Source organism: Pelobates fuscus, chromosome 2 (genome assembly GCF_036172605.1).
Source record: "Pelobates fuscus isolate aPelFus1 chromosome 2, aPelFus1.pri, whole genome shotgun sequence".
Lineage (NCBI taxonomy): Eukaryota > Metazoa > Chordata > Amphibia > Anura > Pelobatidae > Pelobates > Pelobates fuscus.
This window is the reverse complement of record NC_086318.1, coordinates 320,485,033-320,508,424: the sequence shown is the minus strand read 5'-3', so window position 1 is coordinate 320,508,424 and position 23,392 is coordinate 320,485,033. Positions and strand designations below refer to the sequence as shown.

General features: G+C 43.6%; 1 protein-coding gene across 1 annotated transcript in view; it reads right to left on the bottom strand.

Annotated features, from left to right (window-relative positions):
* ATG5 (autophagy related 5) overlaps positions 1-23,392 on the bottom strand; it is a 224,947-nt gene that overhangs the window by 36,729 nt on the left and 164,826 nt on the right. The window contains exon 7 of the mRNA XM_063441308.1: positions 14,369-14,486. Within this exon, the coding sequence (XP_063297378.1) occupies positions 14,369-14,486 (118 nt within the window). The remainder of the gene's footprint in view (positions 1-14,368; positions 14,487-23,392) is intronic.

Below are 23,392 nucleotides of genomic sequence, written 5' to 3'. Positions count from 1 at the left end.
AGTAGCATAGAGGTGTAACCTACGAGCGGGCACACTGCCAACCCCTCCCAGCCCACCGGCATACTGGCGGTACGTGTGACACCCTATAATGTCCGCGAACAATACACCACCGACCCCACTCAGTAACACACCCCTTAGATCCTACTGGTACACCATGATGTTAAAGGCATGCTTAATCAATGCAGTCTAAACTCCAGATCTTCATATATATGCCCAGCACAATAAGCACAGACGCACCATTTATCCGATCTTAAGGGGCCAACGCTCAAATGTGCTCAACTACTACTAGGCCTAAAACTATAACTACATGGGTCAATATACACAGCGCTACATCAAAGTATAGTTGGTAAAAGTAGAAAACACAAAAACAGAAACAAACAGAAGAAAAAAAAAAAAAAAAAAAAAAAAAAAAAAGGAGAAAAAGGGAAAAAGAGAAAAATATTTAAATAAATTAAAAATTATTTGCAAATTTACGTACACGTCACGGATTACCAGCTTCACGCAGAAGATAGCAGGTACGCCTACAACTCCTCCCCTTGTTATAATGTAGACGGCCAAACTAACACCTCTAAAAGCCTGGTGCCGAAATATAGAATTTACCCCCAGGCTACCAATACTGACGCATTGATACCTCCTCTTAGCATTCTCATGTGCTGTAATTCTACTTACCTCATTTGCTACGGCTCTGGAGCGAGCCAGCTCCACACGTTCCCATAACAGGATGGTTACTGGAAGCGAGCATATTCGACTTCCAGCCCACCCATGGTTAAACTCTCGCAGTAGAGAGTTTGGTTTATACTTTATTTGTACTTTTGGTTATGCTTTCCCACGTTGTTTTCCCCCCTTCACCCCCCCGAGCCTATGTTTGTTTTACCTCCAAGGTACAATAACTCTGTCTAGATCCAAGCTAAAAGATAATTTTCGGCATCACAATGCTATCACCCGACCACAGGGGCATTGCAAGTCCCACCATGCAGCATCCCATGCCTCACGGCAATACAACCAAAATATTGACCCCCCATCTCCCCCATAATGGCACACCAATTCAAATGCCTCTCTATGAACGTAAATGGCTTGAACAGCCCGTTCAAGAGACATTCAGCGTTGAGAGAAATACACAACTCTAAAGCAGCTATCGTCTGCCTACAGGAAACCCACCTCTGTATAAGGAACCCTCCAACTTTCAGACCCCCCTGCTACCCACAAACGTACCATGCACTCTCACCCCACAAGTCTAGGGGCGTCTCTATATTATTTCACCAAGATTGGGTCTTTCAACAGTCTGAGATATACCAAGATACACAAGGCAGATTACTAATTCTGGTGGGTACAGTAAATGGCATTATGGTAACAATAGCTTCTCTATATGCTCCTAATGAGGCCCAAACCCCCTTCCTACACACGGCACTCAACAAAGTGGCTAGCATCAGACAAGGCCACACCATCATCTGTGGGGACTTTAATTGCACCTTAGACCCCAAACTGGACATTCAGAGGACCCAGAATAAACAGCCTTCACACCAAGCTATGCAGCTTAGTCGTAAACTGTCAGCACTCCTTCACACGCACAACCTCTATGACACTTGGCGTAACCTCTTCCCCAGCGGGAAGGACTACACATACTTCTCACACGTACATCACGCATATTCACGCATTGACATGTGCCTGGTAGACACAATAACACTACAAAACGTAACAAATGTCGAAATTGGTAACAGAACATGGTCTGACCATGCCCCCGTTATCACAACGTTCAAAACCCTATATCCAGCAAGGGGCAGAAGTACATGGAGGCTAAATGACTCCCTACTAAATGAAACGACATTAACAAACAAACTGACTAATACTATTCAGCTATTCTATCAGGACCATACTAACGATGGGACGTCCATCTCGACACAATGGCTGGCTCTTAAAGCCGTATTGAGGGGCCTTCTCATACAAGCAGGGGCAAACCGCAAAAGGAAAGGGAACCAAAAGAGAGAGCGCCTGTTAAAGGAGCTAACTCAAATTGAGACCCAAAACAAACACAATCCCTCTAAAAAATTGACCGCCTTGACAAACAAAATTAAATCAGAGTTACACACATTATCCCTACACACTATGGAACAACGCATGCGCAAACTAAACTTAACTCACTACATGCAGGGCAACAGGGCCGGCAAATTACTGGCACGACGCCTGAAGGCACGTAGCCTGCAATCCAAACTCCCATACATGACATCTTCCACTCACGAAAAACTCTATAATCCACATGATATAGTGGAAGAATTGGCCTCCTACTACGATTCGCTCTACAATCTACAAAATGCGATTGACACTCACCAGCCCTCCAGGGCTGAAATCCTAGATTTCCTCAGTTCAGTAGACCTTCCCACCCTGACAGACGCACAAAAATCCTCCCTGCTAGCACCATTCACAGAGGATGAAATACTCCAAACCATCAAAACGCTCCCCAAACACAAAGCACCAGGGCCAGACGGCTTCCCCAACTCCTTCTATACTAAGCTGGCTGTGCACCTCACACCTCATCTTACCAACCTATTTAATCACATTAAAGAAACAGGGACTATCCCGACCGAAATGCTCCTAGCTCATGTCATAACTTTGCCGAAGCCAGGGAAACCCCCCACAGAATGCGCTAACCTGAGACCGATCTCATTATTAAATGCTGACACCAAATTATATGCAAAGCTCTTAGCATCACGCATCAAACCAATGCTACTAGATCTGGTTTCCCCGGAACAAGCAGGGTTTGTCCCTTCTCGCCAACCAGGAGATAACACACGCCACTTTCTAAACTTGATACATTGGGCACAAACTACTCAACAAAAAGGCATACTGCTGGCACTCGACGCTGAGAAAGCGTTCGATCGCCTACATTGGGGTTACATGTCAGCAGTGATGACTAAACTGGAGATACCTACACAATTTCAACATAGCATAATGGCTCTATACTCAAATCCCTCGGCCAAAGTATACAACACAGGGTTTCTCTCCAGACCGTTTTTAATTACCAACGGCACGAGACAAGGTTGCCCTCTCTCCCCACTGATTTTCATACTCTGTCTGGAACCACTAGTCAAACACATAAAACAATTGAACGACATCAAAGGGCTCCAAACACCCTTAGGGCCGATGAAAATTGCGCTATTTGCAGACGACGTTCTGCTTTTTCTTACAGACCCATCTCACTCCCTCCCCCATCTCCTAGCGTTACTAGAATACTTTCAACTTAATTTACAGAGAAAAAATGTGCAGTATCCAAGTGCCATATTGTCATTACTGGTGTTTATTCCATGCGCGCTGTTGTGGCGCTTAACGTTTGCTTGTAACCCCTCGTGCACAGAAAAAAAAATGAATAAAAAAAAAAAAAGTACCTTTTCTTGCATATTTTAATGTATTGTCTATTAAAAAAACGTTTTTATAAAAAAAAAAAAAAAGAATTTACTATAAAGAATCCAATCACTTGTCACTCAACAAATGTAATTTATTTATTAGAATGTCCGTGCGGCCTGAAATATGTGGGCCGCACAAAACGAAACTTACACACGAGGGTGGAAGAACACGTAAGGAATATTAAAAAAGGCCATGAGGGCCATAGTGTGTCACACCACTATAAAATTAAACACAACAGCAACCCCAATGGACTTCTGAGTAACTGGAAATGAGGAAATTTCAACAAAACATTAGGACTAAACAAAATTAAATGGATACTCAACCTTGGGACTTTACAACCCCAGGACTTGAATATCGATTTTGAATTATGTCACTTTCTTTAACGCAACTTTTTATTCCCATATTGGATTTAGCCGTTTTATCTAATTTTTTTATTACATTTCTTAGTTTTTAGTTTCTAGTTTTCTATCCTTTTATTCTTATGCGCACACAACAGATAGAGACATTTAAATAATAATTTGTGGTAGCACCCAATTTCATAATTTAACCATATGTTTACTACATTTTTTTTTATTAATCTCCACTACAAAGGGTTTATTGTTGTAATACTATAGTATTTTCAGTATTTAATTGTACTCCATATGTGTGAAATGTTTCTGCATTATATATGTACTGAGCATAAGTTATACTATCCTTCTCCCCACTCCTTCTTCCCCCTTTTACATGGGAAATAGTTTTTTTCTGCCCATTCCCCACTTTTGGAGACACCTGCCCCCATGTGGGATAATATTTGGACTATACCATTTGACACAATTTTTTTCCCTCTCTCATGCTCACTTTCAAAATAGTGGAGTCGGCTGGGGTCGCCGCCGGAGTGGTTTAGGCTGACACACAGCACATTGTGATGTCATCACGGCCACCCCTCCCCGACCCCGGCTCAGACCGAGACCTATTCCCGGCGCGATGAGGAGTTGTGTCCACATGGTGGTGGCAAAGATGATGTGCGACACGATCCACTACGTCACTTCCGCTAACCATGTAGGTGATGTGAAGGGTTTACCACCGGCACCCCTGACCACCAATGGAGTAAATGATACAGTGACTTGTTGAGTTTCCCACTTCCTTTGGGTGGTGGAGGGCGGATTTGACGAGCGGCAATACCCGCAACGGAGCGCAAACCACGGACTGGAAGTAACGTGTTAGAAGCGAACATCACTTAACCACCAATAATTGTTTAAAAATTAAAGCAGCAAATTTATTTACCCAATAGGGGCCCCCCAAACACAGGTGCAGTGAAATCTCTCAAAGGAATGCCACACAATTTGAACTTGGGATTGGCTGATTGAACATCATGTGACCTTAAAGGGACACTATAGTCACCAGAACAACTACAGCTTATTGAATTTGTTCTGGTGAGTAGAATCATAACCTTCAGGCTTTTTTGCTGTAAACACTGTCTTTTCAGAGATGCAGTGTTTACATTACAGCCTAGTGATAACTTCACTGGCCCCTCCTCAGATGGCTGTTAGATATCCTTCTTGGGTCATGGCTGCCTAAAATGCATCCAAACATTCAGTGTCTCCTCCCTCTACATGCAGACCCTGAACTTTCCTCATAGAGATTCATTGATCCAATTCATCTCTATGAGGAGATGCTGATTGGCAAGGGCTGTGTTTGAATTGTGCTAGCTCTGCCCGTGATCTGCCTCTTTCTCCGTCTCCGCCAATCCTATGGGGAAGCATTGTGATTGGATCAGGTTACCACTTCTGATGATGTCAGTGGGCAGGTCTAAAGGAAACTGGGACAAAGCATGAAGCTTCAGGCTTGAATACAAGAAAGATTTTTGCTATATTTTGGGGGCTTGAGGGGGCGAGGGTGGCTAGATGGTGGTTTTAACTATATAGGATCAGGAATACATGTTTGTGTTCCTGACCCTATAATACTCTTTTAAAGGGGAGGATTCAAAGGACTCACTGGACATTTAAAAGCAAAGGATTCCTGGAGCTACATTACAGCTGACTGAGGAAGCTCACAGAAGAGTGAAACGCGTTTTGGCTGATTTTGAACTTTTAAATTGGATTTTTTATTTTATATTTATATTATTGTGTTTTTATTTTTAACCAATACATCTTACAAGTTATTGCAACCAAGTCCTTGGAGGCTCTAGAAACCTTTATTGGGGGGAGTGCCATCCCAAGAAAGTGGCACATTGCTGATTATCCTTAGAACCAGGAACTGAAGGCTCTTAAAAAGGTGAGCATAACACTTACCATAAGCGTATCACCTGCATTTTGCACAGTACTACCCATTTGGTCGCCTTTTTCTCTTTTCTGTATTTTCTTGGAGGACCATCATTGAGAGAGTTGTGTGTTGCTGCCCTAGGTGCAAAAAGGTTTACTTTACGGAGCCAATGCCATATAGGCTCCAGACCATGTGAGTCGTTCTAGTTATTTATTTACCACTAATTACTATCCAAGACCATTTACATTATAAATCTGTGTTTTTTTCTTTTTAATATATACCTTCAAATTTAGATATTCAAGCGTGTTGTTACACCCAATTGATGGTAAGTGAACCCATACACAATTCTTTATTTGTATAGTGCTACACGTATTGGTATATGTTTTATGCGATATATCTTCCACATTGTAAAATTGACTATTCACTTTGGCCATAGCAATCCTGGATATAAGAAACAAGATGTGGATCCTTATTTGGCACAAATGTTCTATGTCATTTCATCCACGATGTGGCTAAAGGAAGGCTGGGAAATCCCCTGTTATAGGCCCACAATGCAATGGAATGATAACATTTAGTTTTTATTGCTTTAAAAAAAATAAGGTTGGTTTGAAATGTACTCACTGTTCATCACTTTGGTTGTGACAATGTTTATAAACTACAAAACGTACACGTATTTTGATAAAATAACAAATATATTCAAAATATTTCTGGAATTCTTATGAGCTGTTTTGATGTCATCAACTGAAACCAAAAGCAAGCTCAGGTGAGGTCTGGGTTATATAAAATCTCTTTGTGTTACAATAACTAACATTTTTAAAGGTTTCAGACTCATATAGAGTCAATTTCCTCAAAGACTTTTGAACCTCACAAAATCTCTCAAATTTCTTCCATTACTATTTTCTAGACACAAAAGAGAACATTGTTCATCCGCTCCTTTAATTAGAAGATCAGAAAGAGATTTGTATAGTGCTATAGTAGTCCAGTCTTTGATGCAGGGCAGTATGAGAAGGTGGAAGAAGAACAGATAATGTATCAATTTTATTTATTTATGAATTTAAATTTTAAGACATGTCAAGAAAGATTTACAAGAAATGTAACCTCCATGAGGAAAGAATTAAACTCAAAGTAGCAAAACGTTGCTACAATCAGTGCGCTCCAACAGGAAAAGGGTCAATATGAATTTTGTAACCAAGATGAATTGTTTGCATCTACCCTTAAAGGAACACTATATGGTCGGGAACATAAACATGTATTCCTCATACTATAAAGTTAAAACCATCATCTAACCCACCTGCCCCCCTCCCCCTTGCCTCCCTAAATATATTAAAATCTGACTTGTATTCAAGTCTGCAGCTGCTGCTTCTGGCCCTGATCTGCCTGCTTACAGCTGACATATTCAGAAGAGACCTTCAAGGAGGCAGATCAGGGGCAGAGGCAGCACAAATCAAACACAGCCCTGGCCAATCAGCATCTCCTTATAGAGATGAATTGAATTGATGCATCTCTATGAGAAAAGGTTCAGTGTCTGCAAGTAGAGGGTGGAGACACTGAATGCAACATTGCCCCAGGACTCACATCTTCAAGCCATCTGAAGAGTGGCCAGTGGAGTTATCACTAGGCTGTAATGTAAACACTGCATTTTCTTTGAAAAGAGTGTTTACTGCAAAAAGCCTGAAGAGAGTGATTCTACTCACCAGAACTAATATGATAAGCTGTAGTTCTGGTGACTATCATGTCCCTTCAAGAAGAAGAGCAAGAGAGGTATAAGGGTAAGAAAGGGAGAGAAAAAAACAGAGGTTATCAGAAAGCAGAGGAGAAAAAAAATCAACACATCGCAGGCCAAGCCAGTACCCACTCCCCTACCAGAAGCCTACAACACAACCATTAAAAGGGTCCATCCTATTTATCCCTGGGGGATATTTTTTAAGAAAATGGTCAGAGGGGTCATGGAGAGCTGCCGTTTATTGTACCACTCTGATTAAACACCACATTTTAGCATCTATTCCAATTCTTTGCAATATGCATATGTATATATGTATTAAATTTAATAACAAAGTGGAGATTAAATGAGTAGGGGAAGAGGAGACTGAGAAATAAGGGAGTGAGGATAACAAATGAAAAAGGGAGATGGAATGCCAAGGGAAGTGAAACTTGAATGTGGATCAGAGACAGTTGAACAAGGAGATACATCAAACAGAGGGGGAGACTAAATAAAAAAGAAAATAGAACGAGGAGGGAAGGAAGGTGATAAAAAGTAAGACATTTTAATTGTACATTTTAGGTGCGCTAGCTTTACGGGACAGTATCTATCAAGCTGTACGTTGTAATGTACACCAAAAAACAAATACTCAAAGTATCTGAACATGATACTTTCTTAAGGTACACCCACTTATACGAAACAAGATTCAAATATTGGAAAATGTATATATCTTCAAATGCCATGACCAAAATGTTTTACCTTCTCCACACAAAACATGTTAGGTAACTGGGAAACAAATATTTAATTATCTGCTTTTTACCACAAGCCACAGGTTTTAGAAATTCTGCTTCCTACCACAAGCCACTTCCAGAGACTTGCTCCTTTCTCTAGACAATTTGATCCTGCAACCTTGTCCAATGTCTGCAAGGCTCCTGGTCTAGGCTCGTAAATACCAGGTTTGTAGTTTTGGTACTTATGCGCACAATGTAATGTTAGTATGATTCTTTATTTTTGCAGTCCTGTACTGTGGTGTTATTAACTGGCTGAAGAGTGTCAGTAATTGTAGCTGTCTTGTTCTGCCTTTGAATGGTGAAGCTGCACATTTTCATACTAACAATCTCAATTAACCAACTGCATACTACAATACAATCACATGACAATTAGGTAGCAGGCATGTGAAAGAAAAGAAAACTCCAGGATTTTAATATTATATTTATATTTTTGATAGGAGATTAAATGTACGACTACATTATGTTTGGTGCCCCATATTAAATTTGCAGGTTCGCATTATTTAGATCTCCTGCAGATAATATATTGAGGTATATTTCTGCACTTTACATTATCATCATCTAGTGGTTAAAGGGATTTCCCTTTACATCTTGTTAAATATTTAGAAAATTGTCAAAGCACTCGGACCCTGTGGATAACCTCAAAGGGTTAATTTACAAGCATATAAAATTAAAGAAATTAATTATTTCAACTTGCTTAAATAGCAACACTTTCTAAAATCCTTTTTCTTTTCCCATCACGCTAAGAAAAAAAACAAAACAAAAAAAAAACACATTGGAGATTAAATAAGAAGGGGTACTATCTGCCAAAAATTAAAGGAGGTGATAATATTCAGATCTTCAAACAGAAAGGATAATAAAAGACTTCTTTCATGTGCCAAGAGGGAAAATCTTCAAAGAGAAGATGATAATAGCCACCTTTTCATACACGTGAATCTGCAGGTAACCTGTCTGTGGGTCTAGCTCCACCTCTAGAGCCTGTCAGTTATTGAAAAGAAAAGCCCTGGTTGATCTTCTACCACAGTGCTTTCTTCTGTAGCGTTCCTAAACGTAGCCAGTCTTAGATGTGTTAAGCATCTGTGGTTTCCCTCATCAGAGACCTGAAGCAGGTGTCTCTCTACCCAAACAACCATTACACCCACTTCAAAAATACAAAATTTTGCTCTATGAACAAAATACTGTAATAGTTTTAGCATGTTTAAACTTCAAAACCCAGCTTGGCTAACTTGTAGTTCATCAGCTCTTAGCAGAGCTAAAACTCCCAATATTGTGAACTGTTGGCGGCTGTGTCTATAAACTCATTATTTGTATACATATACAGCGGTTCACAAGTAATTCTCATGCTGTCTAGTACTGCAAGTCAAAGCTCACAAACAAACCATTAACTAATTTATCTGTAATTAATTTTTATCATACTTATAGAGATTTGTTGTTGACCATGCTGGCTTAACCCCTTAAGGACCAAACTTCTGGAATAAAAGGGAATCATGACATGTCACACATGTAATGTGTCCTTCAGGGGTTAAAGAGGCACTGGTTTTCCACGTGTTTTTCAGTGGTTTTACAGGGCCTGTACCCCGGCCAGAATACTAATGTGTATGTTTTACTTTAACATTCCCAATGTCACTTAAATGGTGCTAAATACTTGTCAATATTCACACTGGCTACTATTTATGTATTTAAATGATTAGAACAACAAGCTGTGGACTTTTTCTAAATTCAATTTTTTGTACAATGTGTTTGATATAATATCAATGGGAAGCGATGAATTACAGAAATAAAACTACACAAACATTTTATTGCACTGGCTTGTTGAACAATGTGAACTAAATCATTAAAGAGGCCCTGTGTAATGACTGATTAGAGCTATTTTGGAAACTCCATTACAGATGAGCTTTATAGAAAACACTAGTGATCTATCAGATCATGTGATAAGATCCGAGACCTGACACTTAACATCACATAAGATTTTCTTGCCCATTCTCTCTACAAATTTCAAATTTCAAAAATTTCTAAAAATAAAAAGATGTGTAATCTTTATTTCCACTGACATATCTACTCTACACTTAGACTATAATTTACACTACTGGTTTTCAACTTACAAACACATTTAGTAATTTAGTAGTTTTAACTCATGTTGACTTTTGCACACATTTTTTTTTGCGGGGCGGGGGGGTGGGGTGGGAATTAAAAATATTGCCCTCCATGCTTTCATTGCTTTTTGTTTCAATAAATGAGGTACCTTCCTAGTTACAGCTGCTAATTTTGTTGCCCTATCCCAGGTTCTATCTAGCTACAAATGGCTTTACCTCCCCAGTCCTTTTGTAGTGAGAGGCATGTAACTCACTTACTGTGACATGTGCATGATGTCATCATTTGAGCTACAAAATGCTTCACCAACCTAGTCCTTTCTTAGTGATAAGCCTTTATGATGTAACTCACTTGCTATGACATGCGTGATGTCATCAGATGAGGTAGGTATGAGATAGATAAAGCAATGGAGGAATAATAAAGTAGACTTAACAATATGAGAAGTCTAGAACAAGGTTTGTATACTAGGTTTTGTTTAATACATATTTTACCTAAGGAAGCCATACTAGAATGTTTACTGCTATGAACTAGGGATCGACCAATTATCGGTTTGGCAGATATTCCGGATTTTGGCAAATATTAGTATCGGCCACTATTGACACTGATAGGCAGGGCCGGCGCATCCATAAGGTCAGTACTGCTGTCCACTGCGTTCGGCCGCACAACAAGAGAGGTAATGAGGGACATCAGGGAGGGGAGAGGACCACTAAGGTAGGGGCTGGGTACACACACACACACACTAATGGGCAGGGAGGGAAAGAAACACTGAGGGGGGAGAGAGAGAAGACCACTATGGTACAGGGAAGAGAAGGGAGAGGAACACTTAGAGACAGAGAGGGGAGGTGATGGGAAAGGAACACTACGGGACAGGGAAGGGAGGGGAGAGGTACTCTAAGTGAAATGGAAGGGAGGGGAGGGGAACACTAAGGAATAGGGAGGAAAGAGGTACACTAAGGGACAGAGAGGAGAAGTGAGGGCAGGGCCGGACTGGCCCACCGGGATACCGGGAAATTTCCCGGTGGGCCGCGGCACCTGGGGGCTGCAGAGGTATGTGCCACCGGGTGGCCGGTCCGGTGGCACACTCAGAGGGGGCCGGCCGCTTTCTAGGCTGGTGCCGTCGGGCCGGGTGGCAGCCTCGCCGGTCCGGCGGCACTTCTAATGCTGAGGACGGAGGAGCATGAAGGAGGAGGGAGGAGCATGTCTCTGTACCATGCTCCCTCGCGGTTCCTGTGCTGGGAATTGTGGGAACCGCGAGGGAGCATGGTACAGAGACATGCTCCTCCCTCCTCCTTCATGCTCCTCCGTCCTCAGCATTAGAAGTGCCGCCGGACCGGCGAGGCTGCCACCTGGCCCGACGGCACCAGCCTAGAAAGCGGCCGGCCCCCTCTGACTACTCTCAGGTAAATGGAGGGGATGGGGCACAAGGGGGGAGGGGGTAATATTGGGGCACAAGGGGGAGGGGGGGTAATATTGGGGCACAAGGGGGAGGGGGTAATATTGGGGCACACGGGGGGAGGGGGGGTAATATTGGGGCACAAGGGGGGGTAATATTGGGGCACAAGGGGGAGGGGGGTAATATTGGGGCACAAGGGGGAGGGGGGTAATATTGGGGCACACGGGGGGAGGGGGGTAATATTGGGGCACAAGGGGGAGGGGGGTAATATTGGGGCACAAGGGGGGAGGGGGGGTAATATTGGGGCACAAGGGGGGAGGGGGTAATATTGGGGCACAAGGGGGGTAATATAGGGGCACAAGGGGGGTAGGGTAATATAGGGGCACAAGGGGGGGAATATAGGGGCACAAGGGGGGGAATATAGGGGCACAAGGGGGGGTGTAATATAGAGACACAAGGGGGGGTGTAATATAGAGACACAAGGGGGGGTAATATAGAGACACAAGGGTTGTAATATAGAGACACAAGGGGAGGGGGGGAATAAAACAGAGATAGGGAAGAAAGAGACAGTGGGAGAATAGAGAGAGACAGAGAGGGAGGGAGAGTGAGACACAAGGGGAGAAAGAGATGTTGGAGAGGGAGAGAGAGACAGGGAAAAGGGGGAAAAAGAAACAGAGGGGAAGAGAGATACACAAGGGGAGGGGCGAAAGAGGCAGAGGGGGAAGAGAGTGACTGGGAAGGAGAGGGGAGACATGGACACAGAGGAGCAGTGAGGGGGAGAAAGAAACATAGATGTGTGTGTGTGATCCAGGGGGGGCAACGGGCAATTGCCCTTTCCCCCCCAGGCTGGCACTGTCCAAGCACCATGTGCCTTCACGGACCGGAAGGGAGATCACAGGTCTCCCTCCCTGTTCTGGAGGCACCATGCAGGCAGCCGGCAAGGGAGGGAGGAAGAGAGGACCCGGGAGCTCCGGGTCCTTCTTGCGCGAGTACAGAGCGTTGCCGCGGTTACAGTGGCAACGCTCCAGCTCTCGCGAGAGTGAACTCTAGCGCTGGAGCAACGGGCTAGAGTTCACTCTCACCACTGCGACCTCTAGCCCCATACACACACCTATACCCCCCCATACACACATTGCCCCACACACACACACAGGCACCCAAACACACATTGCCCCACACACCCTACACACTGAACCTTTCACACAAACTGCACCCCTCACACATTGCACCACTGCTCCTATACCCTACTACAGCCCCATATCCCAACAGACCCCAGGTAAGTTGTCAAACTGTTCTTAAACGGTTTGACTACTTACTCTGGGAGCGGGTCCGGGCACTCCTGGCACCATAACCACTACACAGAGCAGTAGTGGTTATTGTGCATGGATTATTTCTTTAAATCTATAAGTGCCCCTCCCGAGATCAGGCTCTGGATCCGCCACTGGTGTGGGTGTATATATATATATCTATATCTATATCTATCTATCATGTATATTAATGTGTGTATTAGTTATATATATATATATATATATATATATATAATTATGCCTATTATATTTACACATATATTAATGTACATATATATATATATATATATATATATATATACGTAATACACAGAGAAATGTAATTGATATGTACCATATGTAATGAGCAGATATTGGCCAAGGCTTGTTGCTAGGTGCATACTCCAGCACAATAACATATTTAAAGTGAAGAGCGCACCCACAGGACTTCAAACTAAACAAGATACCGTCATTTTTTACAGTTGTGCCCTACATACATTTACCATTTCAGTCCCATGACCAAGCTTTCCTTAATATATCATGGTAGTTGGACTGAAACATTGGTTATATGCAAAGGCACGTCTGCTTAAAATAAATCTGCACTCTTGGTATTTTTGAAGCCTATATGTGCTTTTTTTTTTTTACATTGGAGTAATCATTTTTAATCTTAAATTATCTTTTCTAACGCTGTATTTGCACATTATGCTGGCGTGACGCATTATGGGGCTGGTAAATAATTTTTTTCCAGGGCTGCTTTTAATTCCCAGTCCGGCCCTGAGTGAGGGGGAAGGGAGAGGTACACTAAGGGACGTAGAGGAGAAGTGATGGGAGGGGAGAGGAGCACTAAGGAACAGGGACGGGAGAGGTACACTAAGTGACAGGGAAGGGAGGGGAAGGGAGAGGAACACTAAAGATTCTTGAAAACATAAAAAAAATCTGACTGGCATGCATATTTTACCACTTAAAAACATTTTTTACAAAAAAATTTAAATAAACATGTTCAGTTAACAGTAGATTTGTGTAGAAATGGTTTATTTTTTTCAAAATGGTAAATGTACAGAATATCTATACGTTATCGGCTATCGGCCTGAAAGTTCACAGATGGGAATATGGGAATATTGGTCGATCCCTACTATGAACCAAAAAAGAACTGCCTTAAAAATAATATTGGTTTCTTGTTGTGTCCTATAATCCCAAATTATTGTTATCTACCCTTTACTCAAAGTGCCCAGTATAAAAGATACATATAAAGTATACCTAGAGTGAGTGATTGCCCCTTATGCTGAACATAGTGGTCTTTAGTATTTGTGCTTTCATTCATGTCTAGTGAATAGAATAGAATATAATAACTCCACTCCAATTATTTCCCCAGCAGAAATAAGCTCATCACGACTCCCCTCAACCTCTTCATTTATATTAAAAAGGAAAAAGGCTAGACGAAGAATGAAACAAATAAAATTTGTATAAATACCTTCTGTTGGGTGTGCTTCTGGACAAACCTCCTTTACAATATCTCCAAGTGTATGAGGTTTTCCATCTGAAGCTATTGGTCGAAATAATTTCTGGACATAAGGGCGCTCGCCGGTTGCCTGGTTTTAAAGAAGAAGGTGGTTAGTGAAAGCAAAACAAATTTGGCACCGAAAGGTTAGTCCAAAAGTCTATTCTACTTCATCTGTAAACATGATCAATATTCCATTTGTACTATTTTTTGCACTCCTAATCATAAATGAAATTGCGGGATTCGTCTTACATTAAACCAATCTTGCAGAGGCCAGCCAATCACAAGCTTCCACAGTTATATGAGACATAGTGCCATGTCTGCCCCAAAACATATTTATTTACACAAACCATAAATATGACTATACACACATGATCATACTTTACCACACACATTTATACAGACATGCACATAGCCCCACGCACATCTATACAGATATACACATTTTACATATTTATAAATAGGCACAACCCTATACATATAACGCACATATTTTCCATTTCACTGTATTCATATTCATTATTCGTGTATACCTCTACACTCTTGTACACTTCTACCTACCATCATTCATCCACAATTTCCCTACTCATCCTCTACCCAACAACCCTAATCTTAGCAATGCCCATGCTCCTTCACAGTTCAGCTCCTTCTCCCTACTCTTACAAACAACAAAGACAAAAAAAATCTAAAAGCCTAAAAATTGGCCAATTTTAGATTACACTGCTTATTGGTATTGCTTCTCTATAAAATACATTTGACCGATTTATAAATAAAAATATACACAAGGTGCATTGAGAAATTGTAATTTTTTTGAAAACAATGTTTTAATGTTACAGCGTTATGCTATAATTGTTTAAATTGTACTTTGTTCACATCGATCTACACTCGATACCCTATTGACAAAACAAAAACAAAAACTACATTTTTTTACACCAGTTGCAAATATATCAAACAGAAAAAAACATCCTATCACATTGACAATTCTTTAAATGCTCCAAGTCAAAGTGAGTTTTGTCTATATAATTGATTTATGTTCAGTGAGCAAGTTGAAGCTATAATCACAGCAAGTCTTTGCAGGTTTGGCAGAGCCAACAAACACACCTGAAATATTACCAGCAACATTGGACAGCAGAGCTCTGATAATTACTGATCAGCATGACTATTTGTAAATATGTGAAAGTTGGGAAAGTGTCTATTGTGTTTTTGCACAAAGTGAGGTCTCAGAGGTGGGGAAGGCAGCTTTTTGCTATTTATGGTCGCTCCACCTTGATAATAAGATAATTACATAATCACTTCCCTGTATGTCAAATAACCAGCCAAAAGGACAACAGGAGGGACAAGGGCAGAGACATCAGAGAGACATATGAAACTAAAAGTACAATGCTTAGGGAGAAAAAAACAATGTCAGTCAAATGCTAAGCATGCCTGCTCTTATATTTCCAAACATGTCACTAATGAAAGACAGTCTCACATTTGCGTATGGAGTTACAAAAGTTGCAATTAAACCATACAACATAAAATGAGTTAAATCTGTTTTTTTGTGTGCTTTTTTTTTTTTTTTAGCAATTCTCAGGTATTTTAGGTGTTTACAATGTTGGTCACTGATTGAACGTCACCGCTTCATTAAGGAAGAACGCAGACCAAAAACCTGCTTTTTTAATATTTATAATTATTCCATATATGAATGTGAAATTAAACATATGCATAACAGAAAATTTACGTTGCCATAAATTAGTTATTTAAACAGCACTTCCAGAAGAAAAGATACACAATAGTGAATTGTACGTTGCAAGTATCACGTTATTTTATACGATAAGGCTACCAAATTGCTAACTTGAACAAAGTATGTAGGCAGGATTTTAATATAACAAGTACTAGAATAGTTAGGGCCATTAACAACATGTATTCCTGACCCTATAGTGTGTAACCCACCAAACCGATGGCAATAATGTGGCCCTAATTTACAATACTTGGTAACAGTGGGGTTTTCCAGCTAACTGCCACCTATCAGGCTAAAGCCTCTTTCCTCCTAGTGAAGATTAATGGTGGTTAGCTCCACTGCACTCAGGACCTGATTATAAAACATACTAACCTATACTATACTACTAGATGATTTGTGTTGTCATGTATTGAAGATGCATTTTGTAGGGGATTGTGGGACATTTGTAATTAACACTACACTGCAGCGTGTGCTTTTACAGCCTTGCTTCTGATGCAAACCCAAATATAAATAAAACAAGTTCCGCTTTAAAACAAATAACAGCATAAATAATAATTACACTTTTGGATAGCTACTACACAGTGCCTTTACTTGCATACTATTATTATTAGCATTTAGAAAGTGCCAACATATTGCACAGCACATTACAATTGTACAGAGGTGACAAAGTTTACAGAACCAAGAGGTGACAAGCTTACAATCTTATCAAATCTAGGAGGAAAGATTAGAGGAACTTTGTGGACCTACAACTCCTGTTATTTTCTGGTGAGCTGTTGCATATGCAGAATTCTGGCAGTTGTAGGCTATCAATATCAGACTTTCAGATCCCTGGTCTAAACAATATGCATTCTATGTGGAGCTTCAAAAGTCTTTATTACCGTAATTTATCTATGTAATGCACACAAAAATAATGGATCAGTTTCAATTTGTTGTGTTCCTTTAAAGGTAAGCATATTCTGGGAAGGGGGTTTTGTGGCTGGCTGTGCTACCGACAAGACGCACAAGTGTGGGGCTCTAATACGAAGGCATGGAAAAAAACATTTTTCCAAGGTTATAGTCTACTTGACGAGACGTTTGTGATTTTATGGGGCGCAATCACCAGAAATATCACCATCCAGAGAACTCCCATTTACCTGATATCAAGTTTTTATTTGCTAGGCCCTGACAGTGCAAGCACCATAACATGACAAGTGAGGCCTCTGGAGACCTTTATCACTGATGAGTAATTAGAAGACAAAGAACTGCTCACCTCATTCCTTTGACATTTATCAGACATTGGAGTGAGACGAGTGTCCTCTCCCTCCATGAATGGAGACATTAAAAAGTTGCTTCTTGAACTGCAAAAGGAATGGAAAGCAGATCTACTAGAGGTCCAAACAGAAATGGGCATTCTGCACCAAAGAAATATGGTAATAGTATCACGAGAGGGAGACTGCGATGGGATGCTGAAGTACACTCAGAAACAGGTGGAAGCTCTCACGTAGCAAGTATAAAACTTGATGCATTCAATGGTTTCTCCAGATGCCCGACACAAACCACAGAATGTGCCTGAGTCAGTAGGCCAAAATGTCGTCCTACCCTTTATCCAGAGACTTGACAAATCCTTAGAGTTGAATGAAAGAGATGAATCCCCACTGATTACATCTGTATTTCATACTCGCAAAGCTGCTGCTGCTACGGCCCCTGTGTAGGATCCAGAAGACATAATCGCAGTCACCGGAGATATTGCGAATTTGGTGCAAAAGCTGCAATCAGATGCAAGTCCCCATGTTGATCAAACAGGCAGTATAAGCCAAATAGGGGGATACTGGAAAATTCAAGTGGAGTCTCTTTAGACTCCATGGGGGGGCTGTTCAGTTACCTGATGACAACAGTGATGATGTCACAAAGAGTGGTCAAACTTCAGAATGACAGTGACAGTGCTCAGTTTGAGTAACAGTCACATCTGACCAGTCACCACTGGGTTACAAAATGTGGCCTCAGCTATAGACTGATACATGGATCTCGCTGGTTCCATGCTTTCTTAAGAGATGTTAAAACCTACTATTTCCAAAAATGTTAAGGCACCTCATAAGGGTGTTAAGGTGTTAAAGAGCAGTATGAAGACGGAAAGCGAATTTCCAATGACAGTCACTTTATAGCATGCAAAGACCCAGTGGCGGATCCGGGGGGGGGGGGGGGGCAATTGCCCCACCCCCGAGATTCTCCCCTGCTGGCTAATGCAGGGCTGGCATTGCCCAAGTACCAGACCTGCAATGTGCCTGCGGACCGGGGAGGGAGATCTCTGATCTCTGATCTCCCTCCCCGGTCCGCAGGCACATTGCTGACAGCAGGGGAGGGAGTGAGAGAGGACCCGGGAGCTCTTACCTGCAGCTCCTCCGGGTCCTCCTCTCGCAGGATTTGGACCGTTGCCGTGGTAACCACGGTGTGGCGAAACCGACCTCGCCACGTGTCCTTGGAGGGGGCTGATTGCCCGCCTCTTGCCTTTGGACTATGAACCAGACTTTATGGGAATGTGATACCCCAGATAGCCATACCATGGAGCCTATTCATATAATGAAAGACTATGGGAAAGACTTTAGCTCCATGGCAATTGTACTGTGTGAGTAGGATCTGCGCGCTATTCGGTAGTTTTGTGCGTGCAGATCCCAGCTATCTGGGGATAGGTGAAATGTCTGTGTGTTATGTGTAAATGTGACTTTATGTATTTTAAAGTGTTTTATGTTGTTTTGCAACCATGTGGTTAATGGAGTCTGCCTTTAATCCTGGGTAATTGGATTACTTCTCCAATTAACTCCAGGGCAGAAGGGAGGAAACCAGGGTGCATTGTGGGGATGTTTTTCTGCCAGCTAGAAAGGAAAAAAATATTACTTTTAGTAACTTTTGAACCCCTGGTCGGATTCATGCCATTTTTTAATATGTTGTTCCCCTGAATGGATTGATTGTGGATATGTATTTTTATGTGAATGTGATGTATGGTTTTCAAGTTATGAAAGTTGTGTAAAAGTATATTTTACACTGTATGCATAATGGGATTATGTGTCACACTAAGGGGAGGGGATGTGTGGGAGGTAACATCTATGTCATTGGTTCTTTTATGCCTCCCCCTGGGTGTGGCCTGTATGTGTGAGTTGGAAATAAAAGCCAGGCTGGATGAGCCAGTCCAGAGTTCCTGTTTTTACCCTCAAAGTGATGTGTCGTCTCATTATTGGGGGAAGGATTTATTGAATGCTGTTCCAGTTGACTGCTAGGAGTACAAGCCTATTCGTATGGTTCCTATTCAATGGTCTACAGCATTCATATGCTTGGGAGAATTTAAAAGGTTTCTCGGATTCGGTGATTGTGGTGTCTGCCAGAGTGCTTGGAGTCCTCAGGAAGCACTAGGAGCATCCATTAACGGAGGTACCCGGTCGGGGTGCCAGGCGATCCGTTACATTGGTGGCAGCGGTGGGATGGCGTCCTAGTGCGAGGTAAAGCAGCTCGGAGACACAGTGCGTTTGGATTTACAATTGAGGGCAACGCTAGCAGTCGTGCAGCGCCCCTGGGAGCAGACAAGTATGGAAGGTTCTGGCTCTGGAGATGATTGGCTGGCCGAGGTGAGGCAGCGAGTGGCTGCGTATGGGGATGATATACCCATGGAGACACGCCGGGTGATCTGGAACCAGGTCATGGCCGAGCGAAACACAAGGCTGGACCGAGAATTCCGGTTGGCAAAAGAGAGGAAGTATGCTCAGCAGCAGGAGCGTTACAGCAGCCGGGTAGAGGCTGCATCCGAGGAGGTTAGCCGTCTTTCCCTGAGGCGGCGGGAGGAACCCGAAGTGGGGGTCCTCATAGACTGGTCCTGTGAGGAACCACAACAGGCAGGTAGAGATGGGACCAAGGTCACTCCACCGGGATGCTGGGCAGCCGGCCCAGATCCCCAGCAGCAACCAGAGTTGCCAGGTGGGGAAGCAGGTGGCCCTTACTCACAAATGTTGAGGGGCCTCACGGATTGGTCCTGGGAAGACCCACCAATGGCAGGTGGAGATGGGACTGCGGTCTCTCTACCGGCCCTACAGGGATGCTGGGCAGTCGGCCCAGATCCCCAGCGGCAGTGTGCGTTACAGGGAGCTGAAGGTGCCGTTCTGGCTCCCCAGCGGCAGTCTACGGTGCAGGGAGAGGAGCCTGTTATCCCCTCTCCCCAGCGGTTGAAGGTGTGTAAGGGAGAGGAGTTTGTTATTCCCTCTCCCCAGCGGCAGCACAGCTCACCAAGGGGAGACAGTAAGCCCCTCACCAGCGCAGATGGGACCGTGGTCTCTGCGCCCTGCCTACAGGGAGTACAGAGGGTCAGCCCTGCTCCCCAGCGGCTGAAAGTGTGTAAGGGAGAGGAGTTTGTTACCCCCTCTCCCCAGCAGCAGCTTAGCACACCAAGGGGAGACAGTAAGCCCCACACCAGCGCAGATGGGACCGTGGTCTCTGCGCCCAAGCTACAGGGAGCTGAAGGGGCCGTCCTCCCTCCCCAGCGGCAGTGTGATTTGTTGGGAATTGGGAGCCCAGTCTCCATTCCCCAGCGGCAGAGTATCCAGCAGGGAATGGAGAGCCCAGCCCCCTTTCCCCCTCAGCAGGACTCTGTGCTGGGAGGAGAGACAGTCGGTCTCCCTCCACAGAGACGGGAAGTATGTATGGGAGAGGATATTGTTACCACCTCTCCCCAGCGGCGGATCATTAATGTACAGGGAATAGAGAGCCCAGTCTCCATTCCCCAGCGGCAGAGTGTTCTAATGGGAGAGGAGCTGGTTACCACCTCTCCCCAGCTGCAGCTTAATGTACCAGGGGGAGACTGTAAGCCCCACACCTGTGCAGATGGGACAGTGGTCTCTGCACTTCCAGCACAGGGGGTAGGGACGGTCGGTCCTGCCCCCCCACGACAGGGCTGTTTAGCCAAAGGGGAGACAGTCTGTCTCCAGCAGCAGAGCTGTGTACCCAGAGGGGAGACGGTCGGTCTCCCCCTCCCACAACCAGGCTCCAATCAGGCTACTTCAGTGGTAGCGCTGGCACCAGGGCAGAGTACCGCTGGTCTCTGCCCACTCAGCAACCCACCAAGGCAGACTACCAGTCCCCCACACAGCCGTGGTGAGGCACCTGGACCTGGACAAAGTTCTCCTCTACCCAGGTGTAGTAACCAGTTATTGTGGATGGGAGGTACTGCTGTTTGTGCTTCATGGGTGTGTTGCTGGACTAACCAGGGCACTGACCGGCAGGAGGTCAGATACCCTGTTAGTCTGGGGGGTAAAGGGGAGAAGTGTGGCGAAACCGACCTCGCCACGTGTCCTTGGAGGGGGCTGATTGCCCGCCTCTTGCCTTTGGACTATGGACCAGACTTTATGGGAATGTGATACCCCAGATAGCCATACCATGGAGCCTATTCATATAATGAAAGACTATGGGAAAGACTTTAGCTCCATGGCAATTGTACTGTGTGAGTAGGATCTGCGCGCTATTCGGTAGTTTTGTGCGTGCAGATCCCAGCTATCTGGGGATAGGTGAAATGTCTGTGTGTTATGTGTAAATGTGACTTTATGTATTTTAAAGTGTTTTATGTTGTTTTGCAACCATGTGGTTAATGGAGTCTGCCTTTAATCCTGGGTAATTGGATTACTTCTCCAATTAACTCCAGGGCAGAAGGGAGGAAACCAGGGTGCATTGTGGGGATGTTTTTCTGCCAGCTAGAAAGGAAAAAAATATTACTTTTAGTAACTTTTGAACCCCTGGTCGGATTCATGCCATTTTTTAATATGTTGTTCCCCTGAATGGATTGATTGTGGATATGTATTTTTATGTGAATGTGATGTATGGTTTTCAAGTTATGAAAGTTGTGTAAAAGTATATTTTACACTGTATGCATAATGGGATTATGTGTCACACTAAGGGGAGGGGATGTGTGGGAGGTAACATCTATGTCATTGGTTCTTTTATGCCTCCCCCTGGGTGTGGCCTGTATGTGTGAGTTGGAAATAAAAGCCAGGCTGGATGAGCCAGTCCAGAGTTCCTGTTTTAACCTCAAAGTGATGTGTCGTCTCATTATTGGGGGAAGGATTTATTGTATGCTGTTCCAGTTGACTGCTAGGGGTACAAGCCTATTCGTATGGTTCCTATTCAATGGTCTACAGCATTCATACGCTTGGGAGAATTTAAAGGTTTCTTGGATTCGGTGATTATGGTGTCTGCCAGAGTGCTTGGAGCCCTCAGGAAGCACTAGGAGCATCCATTAACGGAGGTACTCAGTCGGGGTGCCAGGTGGTCCGTTACACACGGCAACGCTCCAAATCTCGCGAGAGTAAACTCTAGCCCTGTAGCTGGGCTAGAGTTCACCACCACCGGACCATCAGGGAATCCCACTGGACCACCAGGGAACGAAATATGTCCCCCCCTCCTCATCAATAAAGGTAAGAAGGGAGGGGGACATAAATATATGAATTTTAATTAACTTTTTTTTTTTTTTTTAAAAGCCTCCCTACACTCCATACACACACTACACACACTGCCCCCCATACACACACTACACACACTGTCCCAGAAACACTGCCCCCCATACACACACTACACACACTGTCCCAGAAACACTGCCCCCCATACACACACTACAAACACTGCCCCCCATACACACACTACAAACACTGCCCCCATACACACACTACAAACACTTCCCCCCATACACACACTACAAACACTTCCCCCCATACACACACTACAAACACTTCCCCCATACAAACACTACACACACTGCCCCAGAAACACTGCCCCCATACACACACTGCCCCCCATACACACACTACAAACACTGCTCCCCATACACACACTACACACACTGCCCCAGAAACACTGCCCCCATACACACACTACACACACACACTACACACACTGCCCCACAAACACTGCCCCATACACACACTACACACACTGCCCCCATACACACACTACAAACACTGCCCCCCATACACACACTGCCACACAAACACTGCCCCCATACACACACTGCCACACAAACACTGCCCCCATACACACACTACACAAACTGCCCCATACACACACCACAAACACTGCCCCCATACACACACTGCACACACTGCCCCACAACACTGCCCCCATACACACACTGCCCCACAACACTACCCCATACACACACTGCACACACTGCCCCACAACACTGCCCCCCATACACACACTGCCCCCCAAACACTACACACTGCCCCCCATACACACACTGCCACCCTCACTCACACACACACACTGCCCCA